The sequence below is a fragment of the Myotis brandtii genome, unplaced genomic scaffold, assembly GCF_000412655.1.
Source record: "Myotis brandtii unplaced genomic scaffold, ASM41265v1 scaffold274, whole genome shotgun sequence".
NCBI lineage: Eukaryota > Metazoa > Chordata > Mammalia > Chiroptera > Vespertilionidae > Myotis > Myotis brandtii.
In genome coordinates, this window is record NW_005360425.1 from 3,190,998 (window position 1) to 3,203,998 (window position 13,001).

Consider the following 13,001-nt stretch of genomic DNA (forward strand, 5'->3'; position numbering starts at 1 on the left):
GGGTGGCGGGGTCAGTGCCTCCCGGCCGGGCCTGGGAGGTGGGGACTGTCCACTGGCTAGATTAGCTGAGCCCCATCTGCCCCTGAGAGGGAACGTGTCCCCGCTGCTGTACCTCCCACTTTTCATCTGGGTGAGAGGCTCTGAAAAAGTTCAGTGCTGTCCAGATGCCAAGGAGCCAGATCCTTGCGGCCTAATCCGGGGCCTTGCCTCCCAGCCTCACTTTTTTCCTTCCTGTTCCTACCAGAATGTCTCATCCAAACCCGGGGCGCCCCCCCAGCCAGCTGTCTGCGCCAGAGGCGGTTTCCCAAAGGATGCTGGCGATGGAGCTGCGGAACCCTGACCGTTCCCGAGCCCGTGGCCCTGCGCTCTCTCCCTCCAGGGGGCTGGTGGCTGGACGCTGAACAACTGCCTTCAGTAACGGACCAGTCTTCACTGGCAGCGGCTGGAACTTGGCCCTCAGCCTGGGGTGGCAGCTCTGCTAGCGGCTGGGTTCACTCCTTCCTGGCTGATGCAGTGCTGAGCTCTGAAATGTAGCCGAGGAACACCAGCCTGATGACCGGAGCTGGGCAGGCCAGCAGTGCTCGCCAGAGTGGTCTGGCCTGCTTCCGGGGACCCAGGTGGTGTTACACGTCCATTTCATGCTTTGGGGGCTCCAAGTCCCACACAACACTTTCAGCAGAGCCTTGATTAAAAGGAAGCCTGCAGACTCTCCTGGTGCCTGGCCTTTCCTTTCTGTCCCATCTCTAAGACTCTGATGCTGGGGAGGGAGGAAGTGGTTGAAAGCTGGCAGGGTTGGGAAGAAATACCACAGATAACTACCAGATTTAAATAAGCATTTAATTAGGATCTCATTAGTATTTAATATTGCTTTTTCAATTCCAAAAAGTTAAATTTTCACTTCTTAGCAGATATTTTAAAGTACAATATTAAGTTTATACAAAATGAGCAATTAAGCAAACACCATTATTTCACATTCTTCAAAAATACAAATTCATATTTACTCTTTTTTGGGTTTGGAGGTTTCTTCCTTTGGAAGTACTGAACCTGTAACGTTTTCATATCGCTCAGTGAAAGTCTGTTGTTCCCATGTTTCACACTTAAATGAATTTGATAGGCTTTACATAATCCAAATAAAACTACTGGGCGTTAGAGAACTGTCACCAAGACCTTCAGCCAATGACTAGTGTATGTCCAAAAAAAAGGCTCCCGTGGGTCTTGCCTTTCCGGCCAGAAGATCTGAGCCAGAGATTCAGCAAAACCAAGTTTCCAGCCACCTCCCCCAAACTGGGACTAGGAGTTCACAGGGAAAGGAAACAACCACCTTGAACTCTGACCCCCGCCCCCACATTCACCAAAAACAACAAAGGACTAGAGTCAAACATCGCCCTAGGGGAGGCCTGAGGACACAGGGGAGAGGGCAAGAGAGGCCTCTGGCTTGGCACCACTGTGAGGATAACAAGGATACTGCAAAAAACAACCCTGGGTTTTGGTGAAAAAAAGGTTTTATGAAAAACTTTCCCATAAGAAAAAGAGTAGAAACTGCATTGAGCTGAGAAAGTGACACTACATTATCACCCAATTTTTGGCCCAGCAGGCACACCACCAAAAGGGCAGTGTGTGGTTTTAAACTTTGCATCCAGTAAAAAAGGCTGTACTATGTACACATTAACATAAAGATCCAGTTTAATTTGCATTTTCAGTGCAGACTGAGAAGCCCTCGAACAGGCTTAACAGTGAGAAATGCCCAAACAGTGGTCATCAGCTTCCCCAAAGGGCATGAGAAGAAACACAGGACCCTTTCTCTCTTCCCCAAGTCTGTCCCAGAGGAAACAGCCTAACTGGTTACCAATCAGAAATATGCATAATTCCGTTTTCTTGCCTCCTCCCTCCCAGTATTAAGGAATGAACAATTCTGATCTATGTCACAGCAATATCATCTGCATATGGGATCTATGGAAATCTTTCTGCTTTGGCTGAAGTATTTTCAAACTTTTCCATTGTATAGTAGCCTGAGAATGAAGATAAAATGGGGTGGTAGGGGAAACAAGAGAGGAGTGAGGGGGAAGGGAAAAAGTTGATAAAGCAAAGTATAACAGCTTTGTTTATTGGATTTAATGAAGGCTGGAGGCCTTATTGCTTAAAGAGCCAATAGGGGTAGCATGGGAGCGATAAGGAAATGGCTCATGTTGCCCCCCCACCTGTAACACCTCCCCAAACATATTTCTGATTGGTGATTAGGAAAACTGAAAAGTCTAGCAATACTGTTCCAAGTTCCACAAATCAATGGTTTCGGTGATTCTGGAGAAGTCTTTTAAGATTAAGGACAATGGACGTGATTACAAATATAAAAGTCTAGAAGGTGCCAGGTTTCTACCTAGGAACATCCCGTTCCTTCCTTTCAGACATCACTTTGTAATGGTGAAGGGGGGAAAGATGGCAAGGGTGCAAGAAGTGATGCAAAAGGGCCTCAACAGTCAGCAGAAAACAGGACCCGCAGCAGTTCTTTAGAGAGCCTGAGGGGGCGCCCTCAGGCACACAGGGAAGGCTTGCATAGATTGAGCAGTTGCTGAGAATGCATAATAGTGTTTCCCTACAGACAGCCTCCTGGTACAGAGTTGATGGAGCAGAAAATGCGGCCAGGCCAGGGCCACATGGGACAACGACCATCAAGCTACACATATTGCACCAAGGTAAGTGCTTTTCTTTTCACACCTCAATTTAACTTTTTATTCTAAGCAAAAAATAAAACTTTGTGGAAAGCACACACACATACACACACACACACACACACACAAAAGAAATTGCAGCAATTGGGTTAAAGATAAAATAACCTAAAGTGCTTTTTATTTTATTATTTCTTTAATATACCAATATGAGGTTCTGCAAACTCGTCCCTCTGGACACATTCAGCATTATACAAAGTCTCTCAGGAAACCCACCCACCCTCCATTAGCCCCATCAGTCCACTGCCTTGACACTCTCCAAGCTACTGACTCCCCCAGAGGTGGTAAACACAAGTCCCTTGCTTCTACCCAGAGAGGTCTTCACACATGAAGGCCCCTCCCAGGCTTTGTACCAAGATCTCCTTCTAAAAGGATAGGGGGCAGGGGATTCAATAAATGACACTAACTCCTGCCACCAAACTGGTGATGTCCCGATGAGGCTGACCAGACCCGACAGGAAAGGCAGGGCCACTTTCCCTCAAGGCCTGGGAAGGGCCAGATTCACTAAGGCAGTTTGGTGGTGCCAGCCAAAGTTTCCTCCCACCTCCTGAGCCCATGTACTCCAATTCCTGATGCTGACTAGCACCCTGTATCCGAGCAGTATGACTAGAGATGCTAGCAGGAACTGGAAGGATAAATCTACAGGGTGGAAATGGTTAAGGTTACCATGGGAAGAAAAAGGCTTGGTTTCACCTGGTAGAAGTCTGCAGACCTTCTCTAACCTTTCCCTCGGTTCACTCCAGGTTTGGGAAACCACACTCTCCATGAAGGCTCTGTCTGGATCCACTTTAGCCAGCGGCCCACTCTTCTCCAAGGTCGTTGGCACTAAAGGCCAGGTTTACAGAGGAGGTGGGGAGGGAGAGCGCTGGAGGAGGAAGGAAAGACTGCCTATCCTGTGGAATAAACCTGCTCTTCTTTGCAGCCACTCACTGACATTTTAAGCACGCTCATGATTTTCCAAAAGCTGATTGGGTTTGATAGTTGCCCTCGTAATCTTGAATCATCCTCAAAAGGCAGATACTGCAACTAGAAAATCTGTCAACCTAAACACTATTTTAAGATGCTTCTTCATCACCCCCAATCTTTGGAGAGCAGAAAAGCCATTGACCTGGGGAGACTCAACAAGTTAGCACAGGCCTGGCTACCAGAAAGAAGCAACATTTAAACCATGGACACTTCTAGCGGCTTTTCCTGGGCTCCCGTATCCCACCTGCTCCCAGGGAACTGAGTCCCAGGTGACTCCAGGGATGTGGGAAGAGGTCATTCCTGCCCTCCGACGCCAATTACCTTTGGAATCATATTGTGCTGGTCTCTCGCAGAAGAGGTAGAGAAAACACAAGTGTCCTACCTCAAAGCTTCCTATGGTGCCTGGTCCACAGAGCCAAGGACAAGCCATGCTCAGCAGCTGGTTTTCCAGGACCCACTCACTGTGGTACTAGAAGATTCCTCCTGACTTATCAACTTCTGCTGAGGTCAATGGTCCCAGAACCCACCAGCCTTTTGGGGAGGAGAGTGCAGAAGGTTAAAAGGAAACCCATTCTCCTGCCTAGACTCCTGGAATGAGAAGCCAGCAGCTGCTTGTGGCTAAGCCCACCTCTCATTGCAGTGACAACGTTCACCACCACTGCCCTCTTGTCCAAGTCTGTCCCTGAACATCCTGTTAAAGGCTGGGCTTCTGGCTCCCCTAATGATCTGCTCTGGATACTGTCTTGGCTGGCTGTGAGCACGGCTCAGAGACAGGAGAGTGGCAAATGCAGCTCTTTTTACATTAGGGAGTGGGAAAAGGAAGGCAAGATTATGGCTACTTTCTGCCCGACATCATTGACCCAGAAGAGCAGCCCTGTTTGCTCAAGGCGGGGAAGAGGCCTAGTCTATAGATGCGGGGCCATGCCCAGCTTCTGAGCTCAGTGAACTTGGTGAGTGCTTATGACTACATTGATTTAGCCAGTTGAGAGAAACTTTCCATTTTAGTGTGGGCTGTATTTTATGTTTTATGTTTAGAGGCATGACTTGGAGCCAAAGGCAGATAGATGGTTGTAATTCTATACACAAATCAAAAAACAATTCTTTCCTATAACACAACTTAATGAAACATTCCAAATGAGATAACTTATTGCAACATTTCAGGCTTTTTGGTGGAAGGGGAATTTTTTTGTTTGTTTTACCCTGAGTAGAAGATCATCGTTTTGTGTTTTTTGTTTATTTTTTGTTTTTGTTTAGAAATCATGTGACTAAGCTGAGCAAGTCACATCCTTCTTTGCACTGTACTAGGCTGTATGCAAAATCCAGAGGGGTGAGAGGTGGAGATGGGAGGGGCAACCAAAAGCCTGGCTAGAACCTGGAACCAGGATACCTGGCCTGCCAATTACATGCCACCTTAAGAAACCTCCCTCAGCGATACACCTTCTGATAAGCAAAATGCAGCTCTTCTGCTCCGAGGAAGAGAAATACCAGTAAAGGAAGGCAGAGCACCGACCAGCAACTGGCCATACACCCACATGTCCACTCCAGGACAAAACAGGGATGTTCCCCAAGAAAAATTCGCTGTGATCTGCAAACCCTGGCAACCAACTGAGAGACAGAACCAGGAAGGCAAAGACTGTGATCACGTTGCTAGAGCCTGCTCTGCACACACGCCATTGGCAGATAGCAAACAGCTCGCGCGCGCGCGCGGGGCCGCAGAACCAGATCCTGGATACAGCTTCGGGCCAGGCTTTTAGCTGCCCATCTGTGCTGCAGCTGGATGCAGACACCTGCCAGTCACTCCGAGCTCCACTGACACAAGTGCAAACAGCAAAACCATCTCACCCAATTTCTGTCCGGCTCACAGCTGTCTGACCTGCCTTTGCCACTTCCCTCTCTGATGGAGTGAGGGTCTGGCCTTTGGAGCAAGCTTCAGCCTCAGGCTCAAAAGACGCACAGGGAGGAGCAACACCTGACACACTGAATTCCACTGTCCAGACCACAAGGCCCCAGTGCAAGTGATGGGCAACATCAGATTGATGGAAACCACACCCTTTCACTTGGAATTTTTATGCATACGAGTAACCTTAATTTCCAAGTTCACATGACAATAAGCAAAAGTGACATACAGTGCAGCCAAACAGTTCATTTATAACTTAGCTTTTTTTTTTTGTTTTGTTGGTTTTTTTTTTTCCCAAAGATCAGTTCCTTAAAATGGATGCTCCTGGGATATGAATAAAGAAAATATATCCGAAATGTGAGGATTTCAAATAGATTTCTTCATCCTTCAAATTACCAATCCCATGATGGTAGACATCACACCTGTGTGTGCTTCCTGCTCGCCCTCTCTTCCCGGAGGGGAGCACAGGTGGCCTTTCACTTGGAGAAGCTGCTGGTCAGGCCCAGCTCCTCCTCCCCCTGCAGTAGTGCTTCAATGGGAATCAGATTGGACGGCGTGTCCAGGTTCGGGAGGGACAGAAACTCTGACACATCCATGGCACTTAACGTTTCTGTCTGAGGGTCTGGAGGAGTCCCTGCTTGTCTGCTTTGCTCACAGGAAGAGGGGATGGCGGAGGAGGATGACAGAGGGACAGGGGGTGAGGAGAAAGTCTGTGGTGGTAGCTTCCGGCTGGGGCCCTCAGGAGGCTGGGGGCTTGGCTCTGGAGGGGGTGGGGAGGAACAGCCCTTTCTCCTGCCAGCCGCCCGCTCCTTAGCAGAGTCCCGGCATGCGCACTGACACTGACACGCCTCTTCTTGCTTGATGATGATCACAGGAACACTGAGGCCAATCTGCTGTACAGAGCTCCCTGTGAGAGAGGTGAGAGAGACTGCGCTTCAAGTGGCTGCAGGGCACAGGGGGATCTAGACTAGGTGAGGGCTGAGTGCCATGGAGGCGGGAATGGTGATGGAGAGGGTGGATGCCACGCACACCATCGAGATGTGCCCCGTATTTCCAGCCTGTTTCCAGCCATCCTCTCCCCTGCACCCTCCATGCCAGCCAGGGAGGTGGATGCCTCCCTTTTTCTGACATGTTTTATTTTTGTTTTTTTTATCCCTGAGCCTATGGGTGCTTCCCGTGGCCTAAACTCCCAGGCTGTTCTTCTGGAGAACTTACTCTTCTTATCTCTGAAGGCCCAGCTCACTCCCCTCTCCCCTCTGATGCCTCCAGGCAGTGATTCCAGCAGGCTTACACCTAGGGCTGGCCCAAGGCAGCTGCCTGGCACTGTGCAGAGCTCCTGGATTCCTCCCACATCTAGCATCTTTGTCCCTTTGTCCACACTGTATGGGACTGTTCCTCCGCCTACCCGAGGCTCCTTCAGGACATTTCACTCATGTTTGTAGCCGTCTCTGACATACAGTGGGCGTCCGTAAAACCTCCTTCTACACAGCCAGCCTAGTGTGCACACTCTGAACTCAGATGGGCTGTGTGTGTCTCGAGAGCTCTAGAGACCAAGGGGCAGGAGAGCAGAGTGGGAGCCAGGAGGCCTGAGAACTCGTGCTCTGGCTCTGCCACAAACTCACTGGTGACTCTGGGGGAGTCATTTAATATTTCAGGGCCTCAGTTTCTTAATCCATAACATAGAGTTTGAAAAAAAAAGGACCTTTTAGTTCTATACAGTCTCTGACCCAGATGCTATTTCTTCATTACTGTAATTAGCAAAGAGTCCAGTGAATTAACAACTGCCCTCTTTAGCATTAACTGTGATTCAAACTTTTTTTTGGGCTACATTTAAAAGCTGTAACTGAAAGGGAAAGAACTGTTACTAGTTTAAAAAAAATGTTAAAAGTGGCATTAATGCTGTATGTGCACTAACCTCCAATAGTTATAAGAATATGAGATACTCTAATAAATAAACAATACAATGTGACAATTTTGATTTCAAAGTTTTAAAAATTGGGCAAAGCAACAAACTGTGCCTCAAGGGGCCCAGGGAGTTGAGTATCTTTTAAAGCTCACATAGAATTACATACCTGTGCTACTGGCTACTGGTACCGCAGTGGTAAAAAACACCTTCTCAACTTTTGATGCTTGCTGCTGGAAGAAAAAAAGTCACATTTATGGCACTCGAATATGGCAGAGCTCCAAGGAGCTGAAGCCTCCCCAACGTGATGGTCGTCCAAGAGGGAGAGAACGCTCAGTGCAGAGGGATTTGCACTGAGAGATGTTTTGTTTGTGCTCTGGCATGAGGTCACCCGCTGTTTGACGTTCAGTGTGGCCAATGTAGCCAGCTTGGTCCTCCACTCCTTGGCTGCCTCCCAGCTGCCTAATCCAGTGGTTCCATGTGCCCAAAGGCTCCTCCAAGGTTGCTGTTCTCCAGCTGATGATCTCAGAGGGAGCCCCAGGGCTGGCTTCCCCTCTGAGCTCTCCACTCTCTGCCAGCCCCCAATACTTCTAAGAGGCTGGGAAGTTCTTTTCCCCTCCAGGATTAAGATGCATGCAGAACAGCCCCGGTGAAGGCCCTGAGCACAGGGCAGCTGCTCAAGGGTGGGCCCTGAACTCTGCCACACCTGCTTCCAGTCCTAACTGCTGCTTAGTAGTTAAGGTCAGGCAAGTGAGTCAACCTCTGAGAGTCTCAGTTTCCCCATCCGTGACAATGGGGATGATAACCAAAGAACGCCAGCGAGGATGTAATGAGAGGATGCATGTAGAGTCCTAGGCACGTGGCGAGCACTCGGCAAACATTAGCTACTTACGTTACTACTAAGTAGGATTATAAAGTCATGCCCAGAAATCACCCTAATCACTTTAGTACACTTCCTATTAAACTATCTTCAAGTCTTAACTTCAAAGGGCTTTGTCTTTTTTTTATTATTGTTTAAAGTTTTACATATGTCTCCTCCTCCCACCCCGAGGGCAAGCCCCCACTGCCCCAGTGTCTGTGTCCATTGGTTATGCTGGACTGCAGGATACATACAAGTCCTTCGGTTGATCTCTAACCCCCGCCCCCTGCCATTTGTCTCTGGATCTAGGGCTTTGTCTTTTATCCCTCTAAGGCAGTGGTTCTCAACCTTCCTAATGCCGCGACCCTTTAATACAGTTCCTCATGTTGTGGTGACCCCCAATTTCATTGTTACAAATTGAACATAATTAAAGCATAGTGATTAATCACAAAAACAGTATGTAATTATATATGTGTTTTCCAATGGTCTTAGGCGACCCCTGTGAAAGGGTCGTTCGACTCCCAAAGGGGTCGCGACCCACAGGTTGAGAACCGCTGCTCTAAGGAAATAAAGAAAATCTAGGAGAACTGTGAAAGCTTCTGGCTAAGTTATAGGTGACACTGTAAAATAATGATGGAAAAATAAGACCCATATTTAAATACATGAAAATGAGTCGTGTGGAAAAGGAATGACGACACTTGTTCCATGCAGCTCCCCCGGGCAGATTCAGAAAGAAATGATAAAAACCCCATGGAAGCAGATTGGGTCGTAATATTGAAAAGACCTTTCCATTGGAAAATGGAACTAGGTTGCCTCTAGAGGTGGCTGGCACCCCGTTTATGGAATTTGAATGCTCACTATTTAGCCCTAAATAGTTTGTTTGAGATATTTAATTGAACAATGAAGTCATTTCCTTATCATCGAGACCAAACACTTAGCAGAAAATAGCTCTAAGTGGGCTCTGGAGCAGAGATTTCTCTGACGTGCATCTGATGGGGTGGTATCAGGCCCTCGCCTCAGTGTGACTGCCCTGGAGACAGAAGGCGCTTCCTGAACCGCTCTTGGGCCTCCGGAGTTGGCTGACTGCACGCCTGTCCTAGATGATGGGATTAGGCTGCAGGTGGAATATTTGTTCAAGTGCCCACTGCTCGGGAAACGTAAGCCTGATTCTCTGCCGCCCTACTGTAGGTACCAACCACAGCATTCCCTGTGTTTACACCACCTGATTCTGGGAAAAGTGACCGAGAGACACAATTACATGTTTCAGAGCCTGACAGCCATTTTCCTTTTTTGAAGCAAAAGCCTCTGAACATGTCCCCTATGTAAGGACACTTCACCCCACTGGACCTGCTTATACATAATACTTACCATTTGTTCTTGGTTTTGTGGTGAACTGGTGGCACCATTCAATATCCACTGTAAGTTCTGTTCTCCCATGACGAGGCTGGACTGCAGGATAGCCGTGCTGGGCGTCGGGGTGATGGTTATAGTGGGATTATTAGTTAGGACAGAGTTGGCACCCAGGGGTAGAGTCTGGACCATGGCTGGCAGGGGTTCAGTAGTACTTTGTGGTTGGGGCGCTGCCGCCACGGCTGACGTCACTGCCGCTGCTGACGCAGAAGCCCCAGCAACAACAGAAAGTCCTGGTACGACGGGCTGCGGTGCCTGAGGGTGCGGAAGAAACTCTTGATGATTAGCAGCAAACTGTGTGCTGTGGGGGACAGGCACTTCTGGAGGTTGTAAGAGAGCGGGGGGGTTGCCAAATGCAGCTTGCTGGGAACCAGGTCCTAAGGAGGGAGCAGGCGGAGGAGCAGACGGTGCTGAGGCTGGTAGTAGAGGCTGGGGTGGCTCGGAGATGCCAGGCTGCAGTACAAGTGGAAGAGATAAAGATGCTGAATTTCCTGTGGGTGGCGGAACATCATTGACTGACTCTGCATCACCATTAAAACTTTCAATCAAGGCAGCTGGCAAAAAAAAGAAATAGAAACATATATACATATCCCAAGCCTTAGATGAGCCACAAAAACACAGTCACCACGAGCTAAACCAAAGACAGCTGAAGTCTGTTGGAGCCAATTCCTTCACTGCTAGCAGGCTGGCTTTCTGCTTTTCATTTAATGGCACCTCTGGTCCAAGAACCAGGCTTCACAATCACCCTCACTTTCTAAACGTGAAGACCTAGTATAGGTCTTAGCTTAAAAAAACGCGTCGTAAGGCTTTTCTACAAATGGGGCTCGACGTCCTTTCTGGCATGACCAGTGTGCACGCTTTCTGACGACTGAGGCTTCAGGGAGACTCTCATTCGAACAGTCTGAGCTAAGCCGGTGGATTCTACCCTCTCACAAACGGGTGTCACATCAGAAGAGCTCACAGTTCCTCTCATTTTTTAAAGCCAACAAGAGCTTTTGAAAAAGGAGACCCTCCTCTTTGAAGGTCTAGGGAAAAGCAGACCCTCGAGGAGACCCTTGCTGAGGGAAGTAGGGAAAAGATGGAATTGAACTGAAAGGCCCTTACTTTTCTAACCCCTCACTGAAAGTCACTTCATTCACAGAAACTGAAGTGATCTTTCACATGCCTGTCATTCAGAGTCAACGTGTGAATCCCCTTCCCAGTGCTGAGATCTGGGCAGGAGGAGACTGTATAACAAACCTGTCTGCTGAGGATCTTCCTGAATTGCCGTATCCTCTGAATTCTGGAACATGGACTTAAAGATGGTTGCTGGTGAAAGTGTGCTGAGGTCCTGGCCCTGTGTCTGACAGACAAAGACAAGGATGTGAGACCCGCATCGGAGGCAATTCTTCGCAATGAGCGGACACAGAGCAGCGGAACTTGGATGAGCTTAGCAGAAGAAAGAATCAGTTAAGTTGAAAATAGGTCAGTACACCTGATCTTCTCAGGTGCTTCTTGTTTCTAACTTTTCCTTTTCAGGTGACATTTATGTCCCTAAACCTCAGACACGCAACACTGGGCCCTCAAATACTCTAAAACAGAACGTGATAAGCTGACTAGCAGCTGAATGCCTGTTTCCATAATGCTTTACTGGAACACAGGCAGGCTTGTTCATTTACTGTTCATGTGCTCCAGCTACAGCAGCAGAGCTGCGGAGTTGTGACGAGACCGTGTGCTCTACAAAGTCTAATATATTTACTATCTGGCCCTTTACAAAAAAAGTGTGCTGACCCCATACTCCAAGAGACCAAATCCTACATAAAAATGGGATTGAATAATACCCATTACCTGCAACTTGTTTTTCTCATGTAATATTTTGTTAATAACTTTCAAGGTCATTACATAACATCTATAATATTCTAATATGTATACCTGGTAATGAATCAACCACTATAAAGAACTTTGAATGACAGGCAATAGTGATCCTTTTATATGCACCATTTTCTTGTCATTACATTGATTCTTTGTAACTTACAAATAAGGTCAGAAGCATTTATAAAGATAAAATGTGAAATAAACAAACACATATTACTCTGAGGACCTGAGTCTTGACAAGCACTAAATAAAATGACCACCTTGCCCTAGCTCAGTGGATAGAGTGTCAGCCTGTGGACCGAAGGGTCCTGGGTTCAATTCTGGTCAAGGGCACATGCTCGGTTTGCAGGCATGTGCAGGAGGCAGCAGATCAATGATTCTCTCTCATCATTGATGTTTTTATCTCACCCTCTCCCTTCCTCTCTGAAAGCAATAAAAATATATTTAAAAAATAAAATAAAATGACCACCTCCAGGCTTCCTGTTAGTTAAGGGAAGGGGAAAACACCAATTCTTTTATCTGCAACCCACCTCCACTCATTCATTTTGTAGGACAAGAGTGACAAAGGCAACCTCCAAGAGTCTAGACAAGTCCTAGAAATAAGTGAAGCGAGGGGCAAGGGCCGGGAGGCTGGGACAGAGAGCACGCACCCCGTCATCTGGGCTTCAGTGGAATCCTGCCACGTGGTTCTTCGGGCTGGGGAATACCAGAGCTCAAGAACAGTCCCAAATTTGGATCATTTGGTGAAGTCTACTGACTTGTCATTAAAAGCAAGTAACTGAAATCCATTTAAAAACACTGTATAAACCAAACAAAACCTATCTGCAGGCCAGGTTTTATATTTGGCCCCAGTGCCAACTTGTACTTTAAGGCCATTCTGCAACAACTCTGCTTGTGGGGGGAGAATCGCTCTGGGGCTGGGCAAAGTGTGCTGAGCAGAACAGTCCACCCATCTAGAGGTCCTCAGAGAGGAAACTGACCTTTTGAGCCAAGAGAGGCCAATTACTCTAGCACAGCGGTTCTCAACCTGTGGGTCGCGACCTCTTTGGTGGTCGAACGACCCTTTCACAGGGGTCGCCTAAGACCATCCTGCATATCAGATATTTACATTATGATTCGTAACAGTAGCAACATTACAGTAGTTATGAAACAACGAAAATAATTTTACGGTTGGGTCACAACATGAGGGACTGTATTTAAAGGGCCAGAAGGTTGAGAACCACTGCTCTAGCATGACTCCACCGTCGGGAAGGCTGAGAGGGGAAGTTCAGTGGATCGGATTGCCAGGATGACAGAGATGAAGGCAGAAATCTATGTGAGGCTTCCAGCTTCCATCCACAGCGGGTTGAGAATCGCAGGCAAGACAGTGGCCCTCAAAGTTTTCATTGT

At 47.8% G+C, this 13,001-nt stretch overlaps 2 protein-coding genes across 3 annotated transcripts in view; one reads left to right on the forward strand and one right to left on the reverse strand.

The window, feature by feature from the left end:
- The window catches only part of LOC106726488 (chromosome unknown open reading frame, human C1orf122), a 23,195-nt gene extending 22,486 nt beyond the window's left edge, over positions 1-709 (forward strand). Inside the window, exon 2 of the mRNA XM_014541494.1 lies at positions 246-709. Coding sequence (XP_014396980.1) covers positions 246-340 — 95 coding nt within the window. The 3' untranslated portion in view covers positions 341-709. The remainder of the gene's footprint in view (positions 1-245) is intronic.
- A 114-nt stretch (positions 710-823) lies between these two features.
- MTF1 (metal-regulatory transcription factor 1) overlaps positions 824-13,001 on the reverse strand; it is a 56,003-nt gene continuing 43,825 nt past the window's right edge. Inside the window, exons 8-11 of one of the 2 annotated variants that reach the window (XM_014541566.1) lie at positions 10,998-11,100; positions 9,717-10,312; positions 7,659-7,719; positions 824-6,493 (exon numbers count right to left, since the gene is read on the reverse strand). In XM_014541566.1, the coding sequence (XP_014397052.1) occupies positions 6,063-6,493; positions 7,659-7,719; positions 9,717-10,312; positions 10,998-11,100 (1,191 nt within the window). In that variant the 3' untranslated portion in view covers positions 824-6,062. Of the gene's footprint in view, positions 6,494-7,658; positions 7,723-9,716; positions 10,313-10,997; positions 11,101-13,001 lie in introns of both variants that reach the window. The other variant, XM_005868625.2, reaches the window with a different exon arrangement.